The sequence below is a fragment of the Triturus cristatus genome, chromosome 10, assembly GCF_964204655.1.
Source record: "Triturus cristatus chromosome 10, aTriCri1.1, whole genome shotgun sequence".
In the NCBI taxonomy this organism is placed as follows: domain Eukaryota; kingdom Metazoa; phylum Chordata; class Amphibia; order Caudata; family Salamandridae; genus Triturus; species Triturus cristatus.
Genome location: NC_140593.1, coordinates 748,835,512 through 748,853,456, shown reverse-complemented (window position 1 = coordinate 748,853,456; position 17,945 = coordinate 748,835,512). Strand labels below are relative to the sequence as shown.

At 45.1% G+C, this 17,945-nt stretch overlaps 1 protein-coding gene across 11 annotated transcripts in view; it reads right to left on the bottom strand.

Moving 5' to 3' along the window:
* The window catches only part of LOC146789947 (anion exchange protein 2-like), a 2,390,686-nt gene that overhangs the window by 443,619 nt on the left and 1,929,122 nt on the right, over positions 1-17,945 (bottom strand). For all 11 annotated transcript variants that reach the window (XM_085628246.1, XM_085628245.1, XM_085628249.1 and 8 more), the window contains one exon: positions 7,149-7,297. In XM_085628246.1, coding sequence (XP_085484372.1) covers positions 7,149-7,297 — 149 coding nt within the window. The remainder of the gene's footprint in view (positions 1-7,148; positions 7,298-17,945) is intronic.

Genomic DNA, 17,945 nt, shown 5'->3' with positions numbered 1-17,945 from the left:
AGGCGTCCCCCCTCCCAGAGACACACTGGCTGGTCTGTGATGGATGTCCACCCCCAGCTGAGGCAACATCCGGCCCCCACCGCCTCCATGGGGCGAGGGGGGAATACCATCAGTCAGTCAATGTCAGTCAGTCAGTGTCAGTTAGTGTCAGTCAGTGTCAGTCAGTCAGTGTCAATCAGTCAGTGTAAGTCAGTGTCAGTCAGTGTCTGTCAGTCAGTGTCAGTCAGTCAGTGTCAGTCACTGTCAGTCAGTCAGTGTCAGTAAAGTCAGTCAGAGTCAGTCAGTCTCAGTCAGTGTCAGTTAGTCAGTCTCAGTCAGTCAATGTCAGTCAGTGTCAGTCAGTGTCAGTCAGTGTCAGTTAGTCAGTTTCAATCAGTAGTGTCAGTCGGTCAGTGTCAGTCAGTGTCAGTCGGTGTCAGTCAGTCAGTGTCAGTCAGTGTCAGTTAGTCAGTGGTGTCAGTCAGTCATTCAGTGTCAGTCAGTCAGTCAGTGTCTGTCAGTCAGTGTCAGTCACTGTCAGTCAGTGTCAATCAGTAGTGTCAGTCGGTCAGTGTCAGTCGGTGTCAGTCAGTCAGTGTCAGTCACTGTCAGTCAGTCAGTGTCAGTAAAGTCGGTCAGTGTCAGTCTGTGTCAGTCAGTGTCAGTCAGTCAGTCAGTGCCAGTCAGTGTGAGTCAGTCAGTGTCAGTCGGTCAGTGTCGGTCAGTGTCAGTCAGTCTTTGTCAGACAGTGCCAGTCAGTCAGTGTCAGTCAGTCAGTGTCAGTGAGTGTCAGTGAGTGTCAGTCAGTCAGTGTCGGTCAGTGTCAGTCAGTCAGTGTCAGACAGTGTCAGTCAGTCAGTCAGTGTCAGTCACTGTCAGTCAGTCAGTGTCAGTAAAGTCAGTCAGTGTCAGTCAGTGTCAGTCAGTCAGTGTCATTCAGTCAGTGTCATTCAGTCAGTGTCAGTCAGTGTCAGTCGGTCAGTGTCGGTCAGTGTCAGTCAGTCAGTGTCAGACAGTGTCAGTCAGTCAGTGTCAGTCAGTCAGTGTCAGTGAGTGGCAGTGAGTGTCAGTCAGTCAGTCAGTGTCAGTAGTGTCAGTCGGTCATTCAGTGTCATTCAGTCAGTCAGTGTCAGTCAGTCAGTCAGAGTCAGTCAGTAAGTCAGAGTCAGTCAGTGTCAATCAGTAGTGTCAGTTAGTGTCAATCAGTAGTGTCAGTCAGTCAGTCAGTCAGTCAGTGTCTGTCAGTCAGTCAGTGTCAGTCAGTGTCAGTCAGTCAGTTTCAGTTAGTCAGTGCCAGTTAGTCAGTGCCAGTCAGTCATTGTAAGTCAATCAGTGTCAGTCAGTCAGTGTCAGTCAGTCAATGTCAGTCAGTCAGTTGCAGTCAGTCAGGTTCAGTCAGTCAGTCAGTGTCAGTCAGTCAGTGTCAGACAGTGTCAGTGTCAGTCAGTCAGTCAGTGTCAGTCAGTCATTGTCAGTCAGTCAGTGTCAGTTAGTCAGTTTCAATCAGTAGTGTCAGTCGGTCAGTGTCAGTCAGTGTCAGTCGGTGTCAGTCAGTCAGTGTCAGTCAGTGTCAGTTAGTCAGTGGTGTCAGTCAGTCATTCAGTGTCAGTCAGTCAGTCAGTGTCTGTCAGTCAGTGTCAGTCACTGTCAGTCAGTGTCAATCAGTAGTGTCAGTCGGTCAGTGTCAGTCGGTGTCAGTCAGTCAGTGTCAGTCACTGTCAGTCAGTCAGTGTCAGTAAAGTCGGTCAGTGTCAGTCTGTGTCAGTCAGTGTCAGTCAGTCAGTCAGTGCCAGTCAGTGTGAGTCAGTCAGTGTCAGTCGGTCAGTGTCGGTCAGTGTCAGTCAGTCTTTGTCAGACAGTGCCAGTCAGTCAGTGTCAGTCAGTCAGTGTCAGTGAGTGTCAGTGAGTGTCAGTCAGTCAGTGTCGGTCAGTGTCAGTCAGTCAGTGTCAGACAGTGTCAGTCAGTCAGTCAGTCAGTGTCAGTCAGTCAGTGTCAGTGAGTGTCAGTCAGTCAGCCAGTCAGAGTCAGTCAGTCAGTAAGTCAGAGTCAGTCAGTGTCAGTCAGTCAGTGTCAATCAGTAGTGTCAGTCAGTCAGTGTCAATCAGTAGTGTCAGTCAGTGTCAGTCAGTCAGTGTCAGGCAGTCAGTCAATGTCAGTTAGTGTCAGTCAGTGTCAGTCAGTCAGTTTCAGACAGTCAGTCTCAGTCAGTCTCAGTCAGTGTCAGTTAGTCAGTCTCAGTCAGTGTCAGTCAGTCAATGTCAGTCAGTGTCAGTCAGTGTCAGTTAGTCAGTGTCAATCAGTAGTGTCAGTCGGTCAGTGTCAGTCAGTGTCAGTCGGTGTCAGTCAGTCAGTGTCAGTCACTGTCAGTCAGTCAGTGTCAGTCAGTGTCAGTCAGTGTCAGTCAGTGTCAGTCTGTGTCAGTCAGTCAGTGTCAGTCAGTCAGTGTCATTCAGTCAGTGTCATTCAGTCAGTGTCAGTCAGTGTCAGTCGGTCAGTGTCAGTCAGTGTCAGTCAGTCAGTGTCAGTCAGTCAGTGTCAGTGAGTGTCAGTCAGTGTCAGTCAGTAATTCAGAGTCAGTCAGTGTCAATCAGTAGTGTCAGTTAGTGTCAATCAGTAGTGTCAGTCAGTCAGTCAGTCAGTCAGTGTCAGTCAGTGTCAGTCATGTCAGTCAGTGTCAGTCAGTCAGTTTCAGTCAGTCAGTTTCAGTTAGTCAGTGTCAGTCAGTCAGTGTCAGTTAGTCAGTGCCAGTTAGTCAGTGCCAGTCAGTCATTGTAAGTCAATCAGTGTCAGTCAGTCAGTGTCAGTCAGTCAATGTCAGTCAGTCAGTTGCAGTCAGTCAGGTTCAGTCAGTCAGTCAGTGTCAGACAGTGTCAGTGTCAGTCAGTCAGTCAGTGTCAGTCAGTCATTGTCAGTCAGTCAGTGTAAGTAAGCTTTAATGACTTGTCCAGCTGAAGGTGTCCCCCCTCCCACAGACACACTGGCTGGTCTGTGATGGATGTCCACCCCCAGCTGAGGCAACATCCGACCCCCACCGCCTCCATGGGGGGAGGGGGGAATACCATCAGTCAGTCAATGTCAGTCAGTCAGTGTCAGTTAGTGTCAGTCAGTGTCAGTGTCAGTCAGTCAGTGTCATTCAGTCAGTGTCAGTCAGTGTCAGTCGGTCAGTGTCGGTCAGTGTAAGTCAGTCAGTGTCAGACAGTGTCAGTCAGTCAGTGTCAGTCAGTCAGTGTGAGTGTCAGTCAGTCAGTCAGTGTCAGTCAGTCAGTGTCAGTCAGTGTCAGTCAGTGTCCGTTAGTCAGTGTCAATCAGTAGTGTCAGTCGGTCATTCAGTGTCATTCAGTCAGTCAGTGTCAGTCAGTCAGTCAGAGTCAGTCAGTAAGTCAGAGTCAGTCAGTGTCAATCAGTAGTGTCAGTTAGTGTCAATCAGTAGTGTCAGTCATGTCAGTCAGTGTCAGTCAGTCAGTTTCAGTTAGTCAGTGTCAGTCATTCAGTGTCAGTTAGTCAGTGCCAGTTAGTCAGTGCCAGTCAGTCATTGTAAGTCAATCAGTGTCAGTCAGTGTCAGTGTCAGTCAGTCAGTGTCAATCAGTCAGTGTAAGTCAGTGTCAGTCAGTGTCTGTCAGTCAGTGTCAGTCAGTCAGTGTCAATCATTCAGTGTCTGTCAGTCAGTCAATGTCAGTCAGTCAGTGTCAGTCAGTCAGTGTCAGTCAGTCAGTTTCAGTCAGTCAGTGTCAGTGAGTGTCAGTGAGTGTCAGTCAGTCAGTCAGTCAGTGTCAGTTAGTCAGTGTCAATCAGTAGTGTCAGTCGGTCATTCAGTGTCAGTCAGTCAGTCAGTGTCAGTCAGTCAGAGTCAGTCAGTAAGTCAGAGTCAGTCAGTGTCAATCAGTAGTGTCAGTTAGTGTCAATCAGTAGTGTCAGTCAGTCAGTCAGTGTCTGTCAGTCAGTCAGTGTCAGTCAGTGTCAGTCATGCCAGTCAGTGTCAGTCAGTCAGTTTCAGTCAGTCAGTTTCAGTTAGTCAGTGTCAGTCAGTCAGTGTCAGTCAGTGCCAGTCAGTCATTGTAAGTCAATCAGTGTCAGTCAGTCAGTGTCAGTCAGTCAATGTCAGTCAGTCAGTGTCAGTCAGTCAGTGTCAGTCAGTCAGTCAGTCAGTGTCAGTCAGTGTCAGTCAGTCAGTGTCAGTCAGTCAGTGTCAATCAGTAGTGTCAGTCAGTCAGTGTCAATCAGTAGTGTCAGTCAGTGTCAGTCAGTCAGTGTCTGTCAGTCAGTGTCAGTCAGTGTCAGTCAGTCAGTGTCAGTCAGTTAGTGTCAGTCAGCAAGTGTCAATCAGTCAGTGCTGACGGAGCTTTAATGACTTGTCCAGCTGAAGGCGTCCCCCCTCCCACAGACACACTGGCTGGTCTGTGATGGATGTCCACCCCCAGCTGAGGCAACATCCGACCACCACCGCCTCCATGGGGGGAGGGGGGAATACCATCAGTCAGTCAATGTCAGTCAGTCAGTGTCAGTTAGTGTCAGTCAGTGTCAGTGTCAGTCAGTCAGTGTCAAACAGTCAGTGTAAGTCAGTGTCAGTCAGTGTCTGTCAGTCAGTGTCAGTCAGTCAGTGTCAGTCAGTGTCAGTCAGTCAGTCAATGTCAGTCAGTGTCAGTCAGTCAGTGTCAGTCAGTGAGTGTCAGTGAGTGTCAGTCAGTCAGTCAGTCAGTCAGTGTCAGTCAGTGTCAGTTAGTCAGTGTCAATCAGTAGTGTCAGTCGGTCATTCAGTGTCAGTCAGTCAGTGTCAGTCAGTCAGTCAGAGTCAGTCAGTAAGTCAGAGTCAGTCAGTGTCAATCAGTAGTGTCAGTTAGTGTCAATCAGTAGTGTCAGTCAGTCAGTCAGTGTCTGTCAGTCAGTCAGTGTCAGTCAGTGTCAGTCATGTCAGTCAGTGTCAGTCAGTCAGTTTCAGTTAGTCAGTGTAAGTCAGTCAGTGTCAGTCAGTGCCAGTCAGTCATTGTAAGTCAATCAGTGTCAGTCAGTCAGTGTCAGTCAGTCAATGTCAGTCAGTCAGTGTCAGTCAGTCAGTGTCAGTCAGTCAGTGTCAGTCAGTCAGTGTCAGTCAGTCAGTCAGTGTCAGTCAGTCAGTGTCAATCAGTAGTGTCAGTCAGTCAGTGTCAATCAGTAGTGTCGGTCAGTGTCAGTCAGTCAGTGTCTGTCAGTCAGTGTCTGTCAGTCAGTGTCAGTCAGTGTCAGTCAGTCAGTGTCAGTCAGTCAGTGTCAGTCAGTTAGTGTCAGTCAGCAAGTGTCAATCAGTCAGTGCTGACGGAGCTTTAATGACTTGTCCAGCTGAAGGTGTCCCCCCTCCCACAGACACACTGGCTGGTCTGTGATGGATGTCCACCCCCAGCTGAGGCAACATCCGACCCCCACCGCCTCCATGGGGGGAGGGGGGAATACCATCAGTCAGTCAATGTCAGCCAGTCAGTGTCAGTCAGTGTCAGTCAGTCAGTGTCAATCAGTCAGTGTCAGTCAGTGTCTGTCAGTCAGTGTCAGTCAGTCAGTCAGTGTCAGTCAGTCAGTCAGTGTCAGTCAGTCAGTGTCAGTCAGTCAGTGTCTGTCAGTCAGTGTCTGCTAGTCAGTGTCAGTCAGTCAGTGTCAGTCAGTGTCAGTCAGTCAGTGTCAGTCAGTCAGTCAGTGTCAGTCAATGTCAGTCAGTCAGTGTCAGTCAGTCATTGTCAGTCAGTCAGTGTCAATCAGTCAGTGTAAGTCAGTGTCAGTCAGTGTCAGTCAGTCAGTGTTAGTCAGTCAGTCAGTCAGTGTCAGTCAGTCAGTGTCAGTCAGTTAGTGTCAGTCAGCAAGTGTCAATCAGTCAGTGCTGACGGAGCTTTAATGAGTTGTCCAGCTGAAGGCGGCCCCCCTCCCACAGACACACTGGCTGGTCAGTGATGGATGTCTACCCCAAGCTGAGGCAACATCCGGCCCCCACCGCCTCCATGGGGGGAGGGGGGAATACCATCCATGAGTGCGGGGGAGGAGGGCACCAGGCCAGCCCCAGGTCAGCTTGGCTGCCTTCCACTCCTCCACGCGAGTAACATCTCATCAGAGGCTATGTTGTGCTGCATAATGTAGCGCCTAGAAGCAATATTGTGCTACCTTGTGAAACCTTAATTGAACGCCCGCCTCTAACGGCACGTCAACAAAGCATGTTCTTGCCAGGACTCTTGAAGTTGTTTCAATGCACAGTGGAATTTTAAGGGCCTTGTTTAATGAATTAGTCGAGGATTGTGGAACCGTACATGCGTTTCCACATTCATTGACTAATTCATTAAACCCCTGCTGCCCTTCCAGGCTCTATCCCAGCACCGCACCTTCTCTGAACAAGCTCTCGGCTTTGGCAAAGGCAGCCGTTTGTTTATAATTGCATCGCGCTTTCACTTTAAGTGAAAGCCGATGCAAAAATAAACACGCGGCTGCCTTTGCCCAAGGCGAATGGTATACAAAAACTGCGTAGCGGCTAATTAGGAGACACTGTCTGCTGCCGCCAGTAAGAGATCCAATCCTTCTGGGCGTGGATAAAAGGAGACAGGGTGGCAACAATGAGGGATTGACATGCCTTCGGTGCAATCATTGCACTGCCTTTGGCATAATTCATGACGCCAAACGACGCGCACAAATCAAAGCTGAAGGCGAAGCTGGGACACGCCTTCTGGAATCGTATCGATTCCAAGAAGCCTCGTATGACGAGAGCAGCGCATGCGCTGCTTACATCAGGCAGAAACCTAAAAACGTGAACTCCACAATGAAGGACCTTTACAGCTCCCCAGCAGCAAATGCCAACACCACAATTGCTCCCTCGGAGCAGAAAGGTGACCACAGTTTCAAATAATCTCCACTGATCCCTGTGGTGATCTTGTTAAAGCACACACATGATATACAAATGTCTGAAAGTACAATACTTCCACCAAAAAGAGGTTGATATATTACACCATGCAGGAAAAGGTGACAATAGCCATGCAGGCTTTCTGCACCCTTTATTGCCAGAACAATACATTTTAAAATTACATTTCAAGACAAATATTAATGAGGGGAAGAACATATTCCCTGATGTAAAACAGACAATAATTTGAATCAAACCCGAACAAAAGTCATCAAACAAGATAAAAAAAAGGTACTCAAAAATGATTACTACTACATACTCACCATGTAAAACGCCTCTTCGAAGACCAATAAAGGCCCTGAGAATCCAACCACCAGGAGAGGTTGGGCACCCACCAAGCAGAATATGATCCCTTGCAAAGCTGTAGAGATGATGAGTTCAGACACACCGATAAGACCACTCGTTTTCTCACCTGCAAAATGGTAAAACGTTATTTTAACATTAATAGTCCAGTTATATTCCAATAGTTCCTTTACAATTATAAATTTAAACCTTTTGACCTCTTTTCTCTCTAACAACGAACAGTCAGTTTGTCTTGGTGACTTCAGGTCAAAACCCTTCTTGTTACCCTGCCGAGTCCCCCAGCGCTCATCTCTGAGCCCTAGGCTGTTTAATATTTATGTTGCCCCTAAGTGAAACTTATTAAATCTTTTGGCTTCTTCACCATTGCTTATGCAGAAGACACACAAATGATTGTGGCCTTTCCGAAAAATGTCGAGGAGGTCACCAAGAGTTTCAACAATTGTATGTGTGAGGTGGCCATCTGGATTATGCATAATTCTCTCAAGTTAAATTCTAACAAAGCTGAGATTCTCTTTGTTGGCAAGGATACCTCGTTTTGGAATGCTTTTTGGTTACCTTCATCGTGTGGTACTCTCCTTAGTCCAGCGCTGAAAGTGAAGGATTTAAGGGGGATGTTCGATGCTAACCTCACTTTTAGAGACCAGGTCAGCACAATTACCTCGTTTTGCTTTTTCACTTTAAAAATGTTAAGGAAAATTCTTCCCTTCCACCCAATTGAACTACAAAAATCAGTGATCATTGCATTAGTGTTGTCGAAGCTGGACTACTGCAATGCATTGAACCAGGGTCTTCATTTAGGTACACTTAATAAACTCCAGATTTTACAGACTGTTGCTGCCTGTCAAGTGTTAGTTGATCTTCACTGGCTCCCGATTAAGAAACAGGTGGTCTTAAAGACACTTTGTAAGGCCCATAAATCCCCTTGTGGGATCGATCCAAAATCGTTGCAGAAAAGTTTTAAGTGGTACATACCTAGAAGGTACCTGCACTCCACTGCATCCAGAGCTCTGGCACTACCCAACTGTAATAAAGTCTCATGAGGAGACAGGAGCTTTGTGTACTCCACATGCAAGTTGTGGAAAACACTCCCCCTGGAACTTAAACTTCAGTCGAATTTTTCTAGATTTAGAAAGCAAATCAAAACTTGACATTTTTGGGCCTCTCTTTAAGACTTTTTTTTATGGTGTTATCAACCTGATTTGATGTCAGCGCCAAGACACCTTTGGGCATTTGTAGCGCATAATAAAAACATATCAATAAAACGTTTGCATTGGATGATTTCATAATTCATTAGAAGTTCTCTTATAGGTTATCATTTAAACAGTATCAGTGTTGCACCTTTCCTCATCCCATACACCACCGCAGGGCCAGATTTTATGCTACAGATGGCCAACATCCCTTGCATCCACATGTCCTCCTTACCACTTTAACAAAATAAAAAAATATGGTGACCTTTGTCCTAGCTCTCATCAAGGCTATGCATAGGAAAATACTTCCCTAAACTCTCCTTCACTGTGGACCATCATATGAGATGACATTGAAAAACACAACATCTATGGGTTTCATCTCATATACTAAGACACAGCCTACTCTTTCTACTGTTTGTTTTCCACACAAAGCTATACAATATGTATTATCATCTTCACTATCTCCTAGCACGTTATAATATTAACTTATTTTCTGCACAAAACAAAGGATTGTTTTCTTGCCTGCTGTATACCGCCTTCATTCAGTCTTTCATTTTCAAGCAAGAACTCTCCTTCCCATTCACAAAACATAACTATTCACATAAAAAATAGTAACGTGCTCTAATTAACATGCATATTCAACACCACACAAACTAATGCACACGCACCCAACATCATGCTCTCTGCTGTCCTGAAGCCACAGTATCCTCACTCTTCCAAGATATAGGAAAGCTGGCCCTTTTCTCCACTGATCCTATTCCCAGCTTGTGTTTCACAGGCCCTTACTTGGTACTGTTACAATGTGGTAAGATGCCACACAAAATGTCTGTGTTTCTTCATTTAATAGTTAGATGAGAGCAACAAAGGAAGAAGAGTGCAATCAGCTAGGGGGAGTGTCCATGTTCGTTGTTCCCCTGTTTTTACCCCTCCTGTCAAAAGCAAGCTTAAATAGTCAAGTTTTTAGGAGTTTATTGAAACACTTATACAGGAATTAAACTGAGATTCGGATTTTTGGACATCGGCTGTAGGACAGTGAATACATCACATGATGAAAACTCTGACTCTGGGACAGATCAACAATCACATTGGCTCACAAAATATACCACCACAAAAATACAATAGGACACACATGCATTATGAAATCAAATAAATCTACAAAGGGAAATATACTTATGCTGGGACAAGGGGAAACATACACTGACTAGGGGATACATACATTGGCCTGGAGCCAAGGGTACATTCAATGGGGCAGAAAACACACTGACATCAATGTAACAAACACAAAAATAAATTAGGGTACATTCATATTGGTACAGAAAATACAGAGACACCACGGCATAAAACACAAACAGTGGCAATGGGAGTTAAGTAACCAGGGATGAGGAAAGGAGAGTCTGGAGTGCTAATGATCTGAAACCGTGGCGGTGAGACTCTCTTCCAGTGTGCACTTGACACTAGGACACGGAACACAGTGACATGGGATGGGGAATAGGCTTACAAAGAGACATAGAGTAATTTTCATTGGGCTGGGAGGAACCTGACATTGGGTCAGGTAATACCTGGGACTCTAGTATGGAATACACTGACATTAAGACATTGAGGTACTTACGTCTCTGACAGCTGGGCAAGTACAACGTGAAAGTAAGATATACATGGGACATACGGAGAAAAAAATTACGTAAGGACATAGGGCCATATGTATTAAAAAAGAGTTTTGCGATTTAGTGAATCGCAATTAGAGAATCGCAAAATGCAATGTATGTAGGATTTGCGAACATTTTTTACGAATCCTACATATTCCTTATTGCGAATCCCAAATTGAGGTTCGCAAGTAAGGAATACCTTCCCATTCATTCCTATGCTTTTTTAAAGAAAATCGCAAATTACCACCAACTTGAAGTTGGTGGTAATTTGCAATTCCTCAAGGCCAAATAGCAAATTTCTGGCGCTTCCAAAATTGCATTTAAGGAATCGCAATTTGCAATTCCTTAATTGCATTCGCAAAATAGAGAATCGCAAATTTTTAAATTCTCTATTTTGCGATGGCCTTTTGGGATGATACATCCCAAAAGGCTTTTTCCAATTCGCAAACGGGTCGATTCTGAGAATCTGCCCGTTTGCAAACAGGAAAAAGGCTTGATACATATGGCCCATAGAGACTTACACTGGAACAGTGGAATACAATGACACTTGCCAGCTACCCAAATCGAATTACAAGGTTTAATATCTTTCTATTATTCCAATGAGGCATACCAAGATAGCGTGGCCGAAGCACAATATTTCAACCTCTGTAATTAACTATACATTGAATGGAAAGTGTTAATTTACAAATATTCTTTATTTTACCAAAAGGATTTAATATGTATATGTTTTTTGAATTATATAGGGAGACACTGGCACAAGGATATTGGTGCAGGGCAAAATGTACAATGGGACAGAGACTTCACTTCAAGTGAGAAAAGAGATACTGGTACAGCGAGAAGCAGAGTGATACACACTTTGGGTAAGGAAACACGATGACAATAGGACACTGATCCCTTCTTAGAACACTTACCAGCCCACACACTCTGTCACAATTCTAAACACACATCTTGATCCACAGCCTTAGCCCAACACACTTCTCATTACATTCGGACAGGAGTCAAAATTGGACAAGAGACACTCTGACACCGGGATGTGGAATAAACTGGCAATTAGGTGGAAAATACACAGACTGGGAATGCAATGAACCTGTAACAGGGACACCTCAACACTAGGCATGACTTCCACTTATTCTAGCACCAGGAAAGAGGAACAACTATCAGCAGGGTATAAATGCGTGGAGGCAGTGAAAAACATGGAAAATAGGGCAGAGAATGGTTGACAAAGGTCTATCTGTTCTAAGGTAAAATAGGCCTGTGAATGGGCAAGAGGCCGTGCTTGATTTGTAAACAAAAGAGTACAGGTACCTGAAGCTCTTGTGCACTGAATACCAAGGCTGGTAGTCTTAATCCACCTCCTACCTCTATAATTTGCAACCAGACACTCCATGACCCTTTATCTCAGTCTTGCAGGTTCCTGCTTTTTTCCTTTGTGATGGTTGAGATGTGTTTCTCTTCCCCTGTCTGGCTGCTTAGTTTGTTTTTTAGATCTCACGTGGCGTTGCAGGGCAGAGCCCTGCTCTGCCTCCGCGAGAGATTTTGTAAGAGAGGACTTTCAGAAGAGAGCTTTAAGCCCCGCCCCTCATTTCCATTGCCTGGCGTCACCGTTTATGCTAAACGGTGGCCTGCCATTGGAAATGAGGGTTTTCTGTGGACGCCCTTTCTGTTCGAGCCGGACTAGCTCGCATGGTTTGTGTCTGTCGTGAAGACATTTCTTATTTCTTGTTTATTTAAACAAGCTGATAAGAAATGTCTTCACGAGACCCGGGAAGGAGCATGCACCAGGCGTCCTGCAACCACGCTGGCTTCACGCCTGGTGCATGCGCCAGTCAGCTCTCTCATTGGTCTGTCGGTGTCACTGAAACAGATGCCACGGCTCTCAGTCAGCGGAGGGGGAGGGGGGCAGTCTGCAGCAGACACTGTGCGATCACGCAGCGAATGTCAGGAAAAGCGGAACTGGCTTGTTGATTATCCTTGGGGGAGAGCAGAGGTCAGATGGGCTGAGGGTGAAAACACAATGAAGTGGTAGAAAAGTGCTGAGAGAAGGGCATTATGCTAGTCATTGTTTGAATAGTCTGCTATGTATTCGTACACTTCTAAAAGTTACAGACTGTTCCAAACATCACAAGCTCCTCGTCTCTCTCCGAGCACTCTCACAGCACTCCAAAGTGTCTTCGAAGTCAGGCTACCTGAGCTGCTACAGCCCCTCCCTCCCGAGAGGAATCAAAAATGCAGAAAACAATCCTAAAGTCACATGTGGGAGCTCTATGTGAAGCTCAGTTTGCTGCCGAGCTCTGCACTTCACTCTTGTCGCAGTGAACATCGGTTTTGTCAAGCTAAACATCGGTAACACTGTGGGATCTCCGGGATCCCTTGGCTTTGCTGATATGTGTGGTTGCTTTTACTGAGGTGGTGAAAGGCTTCAGCCGCTCCTGAAATCGGTCTCTTTGTTACGCCAGTGGAAGTTTTTGACATCAACCTAAAAATGGAGTACCGCCTGCCTTACCTTAACACTTTTTTCTTCTAGAAAGCCACCTCGTATCCCCTTGATTTAGTATTTGATACGGTTTTTCTAATTTAGCTCCCCGAAGTATTAAAGATTAACAGGAGAAAGAAAAGACAGCCATCAAGAGGCTGGATTGTAGAAAGTGTGATCAGAAAACCCAGGTTCAGTACTAGCCTCTCCTCTTGCCGCACTGTGTAATGCTGGGCAATGACATCAATGTGCCTCCTTTTCTTTGATCATCACACCTGGCAGCACCTTGAAATAATTTGTTTCTGGAATGATGGGTGGACAGCCATGGAATTTCAAATGTATATAGGCCCCTGCCAGCCTCATACTCCAGTTTACATGAATTTATTTCTCAACTAATAGTGGCCACTCTGGGTATACTGGCGACTGGCAGTAGTTTCAACGCAATCACCAATTCAAAGTACCTCTGTAGCAAGAAGTCACCTGCTGCACAGCAGGGTTATCCTTTTCTCACTGGGGCAACCTCACAGGGGCTTGTTCATGCATGACTAGGTTGGACTTCTCAGACTAGGGCCTATTCGTGCTTCTCCATTTTGCCTCTCACCTTGATTATTTTTTAGTCCCTAACCCGAATGAGCCCTGGGTATTGGATGCTCGCATCCTGACTCCTGGGGAAGTTGTGTGACCATAGAGCAATATTACTTATTCCAGGCAAATAACGGTAGTTAGGGAATAATATACTACACTACCTATGGTTTCCACAAAGTGTTTACACTTGCTGACAACCTCCATAGGTCAGCTACCCAATAACCCAACATTTTTTGTTTTAGAAAGGAAAAATAGAAGGAAAAATAATAAGACAATCAAGTTCACAATGATAGTCAGTATGTTTCATTTATCCTTTTGACTTTTTATCCGTCAGAGTGTCCGTGCCCAGAGTCAAAATGTCGAACAACAGCCAACTGCTGTTTGACATCTTGACTCCGGGCGCAGACACTCTGCCGAACACGGCTTGAACTTCCAAATTTCTCTAGACTCGTCGAACTTAGGTGTTGTGAGCACTATTTTACTTAACCTCACAAATATATGATTTCGGACAACTTTAGGTCCATACATTTTATAAGAGTTCCTAATGGATTGCTGCCTTTTTTGCTTGAACCCACCACATTAATTTTGTTTGGATTATTTCATGAAATGGACTACTCATAGATATTGTGCCCAAGCTTGTAATTGGGATGTTGGCTGCGCTTTTGTTCATGTATCAAGAAGAATAAAGAATCTAAAGGATAAAGAAAACTTACTGACTATCATTGTGAACTTAATTATCTTATTTCTTTTCCTTTATTTGTTGTTTGAGTGTGTTGCTTCTCTAATAAAAAAAAAATCAATAGAATTCATTCTGGGACACAAAAGTGGAGTGCCCAACAGTATTTGGCAATGCCTGGGGCCTGATGGATGGAGAGTTCTCACAATATTTCATGAACTGGATAGAGTCCTACATCCTACTGAACATGCTGTCCGATCCACCGGCACGCTTTGGGAGGCCAGAAGGTGGTTATTAGGGGGGACAGCAAAGGCCTTCTGATGTCAACATGAAATGAAATGCTTAGGATGGAAACCATCACTGGGCTCAAGGCTAACCTCTTGCATCTAGAACAAGCATTTGCAATGCAATAGGTCTCGCCCTTGGTTGAGTTTGAGCTATTGGCGTTGTAAATGACAATGCCTTTTATTTATGTTTTAAAAACCAAAACATAAATAAAAGGTATTGTTATTTAGAATGTCAATAGCTTAAAGTTGCGTAAATGCGAGACCAATTGCATTGCAAATGCTTGTTCCTCTCTTGCTCTGGGTAAATGTCTGATGCACATACATAAGTGTCGAGCCTCAAAAATAAGTGCCGATGGCCCCCACAGGCAACCACCGGATCAAACTGAGCACTTGCAAAAGGTGAAATTTACTCAAGCCGATGAAATTGAAGACATTGTGAGTTGTTTTTTAATTATTTTAACAGAAAGAGATTGGTGATTTATAATTGGGTTGCCAAAGAAATTACTCCTGTCAATGCCTTTTAAGTGTTTATAGTTTCTATAAGAAAACCACATAAAACTATACTACAGTGGAAACTAGCCGACACAGCCCAATGACAAAGATAGAGACGAACACTGGGAGAGGGAGACACATACACAGGGACAAGGTGCACAAGGAGAAGTATTTCTAGAGGGGTTTTAGCTTTGCCACTTTCTTGATCTTCTCTACAGGCATTTGATTGTTCTGAAGAGCAAGATACTTACCTTCGGTATTGGCTTATCTAGTGGATACTATATCCAGCCGCAGATTCCTTACCATAGAATTTCCCCAGGCATCAGACTAGATCCATAAGATTTTTCGTGAGCATTGATCGGCTCCACGTCTGTAGCGGGCGTCATGTGCACCAGAAATAACATTGCGGTACCCATAAGGCCACACCCAGGTGTGATGACGTGAGTTACTTTTCACGACTTTCCATGCCAGAAGCACGAAGCCATGAAGAACACTGACCACTGGTGTGTCAAACTAGGGCCCTGAAAAGGGGTCATCCTTTTCCCTAGAAATCCATTTGCAGAGAGGGGAGTATGGGTGGATCGGTAAGGAATCTGAGGCTAGATATAGTCTGTACCAGATTAGGAGTTACAGAAGTAACTTGTTCATCTGATGGAGACTTCTAGTCGAGATTCCTTACCTTAGAATATATATCCAAACAGTACCATCTACAGAGGTGGATCTGCAAACCAATTTCAAATGAGAAAGTCCTGCAGGACTGAACAGTCAAAGTGCCCATCTCTGCAGACCTGACTGCCCAGATAGTAATGTTTAGCGATCGTGTGCAGAGAAGCCCACGTTTCTGCCTGGCAGATATCCATGATTGGAACTGTGTCTGCGAACACAGCAGTGGCCGCTTTAGCTCTGGTGGAATAAGCCTGCAACCCTTCAGGAGGTTCCTTCTTGGCCAGTGCGTAGCAGATTTTGATGTGGAGCACGACCCATCTGGAGATGGTCCACTTCTACACAGCCCAAACTTTCTGTGAACCAACATACCCCACGAAGAGTTGGTCGTCCACCTCTCATGTGCGGTCAAGGTAGAACGACAACGTTCTTTTTGGGTCCAGACTTTGAAGTCGCTAGGAGCATAAAAGCTAGGCAAGGTGATAGATTGGCCTACATGAAAAGATGTGAGCACTTTTGGTAGAAAGGAGGTCCTTGTGCAAAACACCACTTTGTTAGTATAGACTGAGAGGTAAGGTGGCTTAGATGATAAGGCCTGTAGCTCACTTACGCTGCGGGCAGATGTAATTGCCACAAGGAAGGCTGTTTTCAAGGGGAGAAGCTTGAGGGGACAATTGTGTAGAGACTGGAAATAAGCACACATCAAAAAAGTTAAAACCAAATTAAGGTCCCACTGAGGCATAGTGAATGGTGAAGGAGGGAAAAGATGAGTAAGACCCTTGAGAGACCTATGTACAATAGGGGACTTGAACAAAAGAGGTTAATCAGGCAACCGGATGAAAGCAGAAATGGCAGAGAGATAGCCGTTATGAATGCCCAGAGCAGAGCCATGCTGGGCAAGAGCAAGAATGAAAAGGAGAACATCAGAAAGTGGGGCAGAAAGGGGATCAACAGATTTTTCTAGACACTTTGTCGCAAATCTTTTCCAATGGCAGGCGTACACCGTCTTGGTGGAGGGACACCTGGCTACCAAGAAGAAATTACAGACTGCAAGAAGCCGGAAAGTGGACAGGTTAGAGTGGAGAACCCTACTATGCTGCTGAGACAGAAGAGCCTCCTGATGGGGAAGCCTGATCAGAGGACCGAAGGCCATGCTAAGAAGCTCAAGATACCAGACTCTCTGTGCCCAGTCTGGAGCCACAAAGATAACTTGGGCCCGGTCGTTCTTGATCTTCTCAAGAACTCTGTGTAGGAGTGGTATGGGGGAACGGCGTACAGGAGACCTGAGTTCCACTCGAGATGAAAGCGAGTGCCGCCTTGGAAACTCCAGTGCGCAAAAATGCTAAAATTGCGCATTCTTGGCAGTAATCTAACAAAGGCTCTTTCCACTGCTGAAAGAGGCTTTGTACCACCTCCAGATGGAGACACCTGATCTGCTAGGCATCTGCGGCTGAGTTTGTCCGCTCTGGCGTACAAAGACAACTTGTACACCACCTGCCACCCCCACCCCTTCAGCCTATCTTTTAAAAGTATAAAAACATTTCTAAAATTGCCTGTTTTTGCAAACATGATGCACTATGATGCCTCCTTCAGTCTTAGACAAAAATATTCACGTTTTTATGCTTTTCCAAGACTAGCTTAGAATGGTATTTCACCTGCAATAGGTTGTCAGAGTCTGCTGCTCACTCTTCTACAGAGACCGTGGCCACCTAAAAGGGCATGCTCTCAGGTTTCTAGTGTATATCATTCACCAGGTTAGCAGTGTTGTTAAATCAGGCACTTTCATAAAACTTTGCATTAAACATCCCGTGGGTATTGTACCAGCAGTCTCAACAGCTGTCATCCTTCATCTTCTTTTAAATTCATTTATTTGCACCAACAGGCATCAAGTCTTGAAACAGAGAGCCGGACACTCGAACACACAAAAATAGAAATGACTACTTCTCCCCAAAAAAGCCTTATACAGGAAAGTCAACAGTGTAATATTAATGACATGCTTTCAGCAGTTTTTGAAATTTGAGATGGTCCTCAGTAAGGCGGAGCCAGAGTACGAGGCAGCTCCAGAGCTTTGAGCCTCAAATCCAATAACATTCAGTCTTCAAATAAAAACGGTTTAAAAGTGGGACTGCTGAAGAGGCACATGCTGCCAGATCTCAAGAGCTTGTTAGTGGAATAAGATTTCAGGAGTTCAGTCTGAATCTACGCCACATCTCATACTAGGCAAGTGAGCAATACAGAGTAAGCTAAAGTGGATTAATTGCTTCACAAAAATCCAGTGAACAGGGACATAGTTACATTTCTACAGGTTACGTGCAAACATTCTTTCTGCCTGGCCTGGGTTCAAAATACTTTGGGGCTTAGAGGTACTTCTTTGGTATTTTCTGTGAGATTCTTAGACTCTCATAAGGCTATTAAGTGGTTTCAGACTGACTGGAAGAGCTGCCCAACTTGTGTGGCTTTCCAACAGATTGCACGTTTGGGCTCTCACTGCTGCAACTCAGCCGTCTATTACCAAAACCATTTGTTTGAGGTCTTGACATTGCAATTTAACAAGGTACTGATGTAATTTAGGGCTCACCTCCATAAGCTAAAAGTATATTAAACAATGCACCAAAAGCTGCCATCTTCTTTTCTTTCACCCGACCTCTCATGTTCTTGACCCTGCATCCGCGAGATCTATGTTTTATGAGGCTTTTCTGGTTTCCTTGAACTTGTTCTGGTATTGGTCAAGGGTCTAACCAAACTACTCAA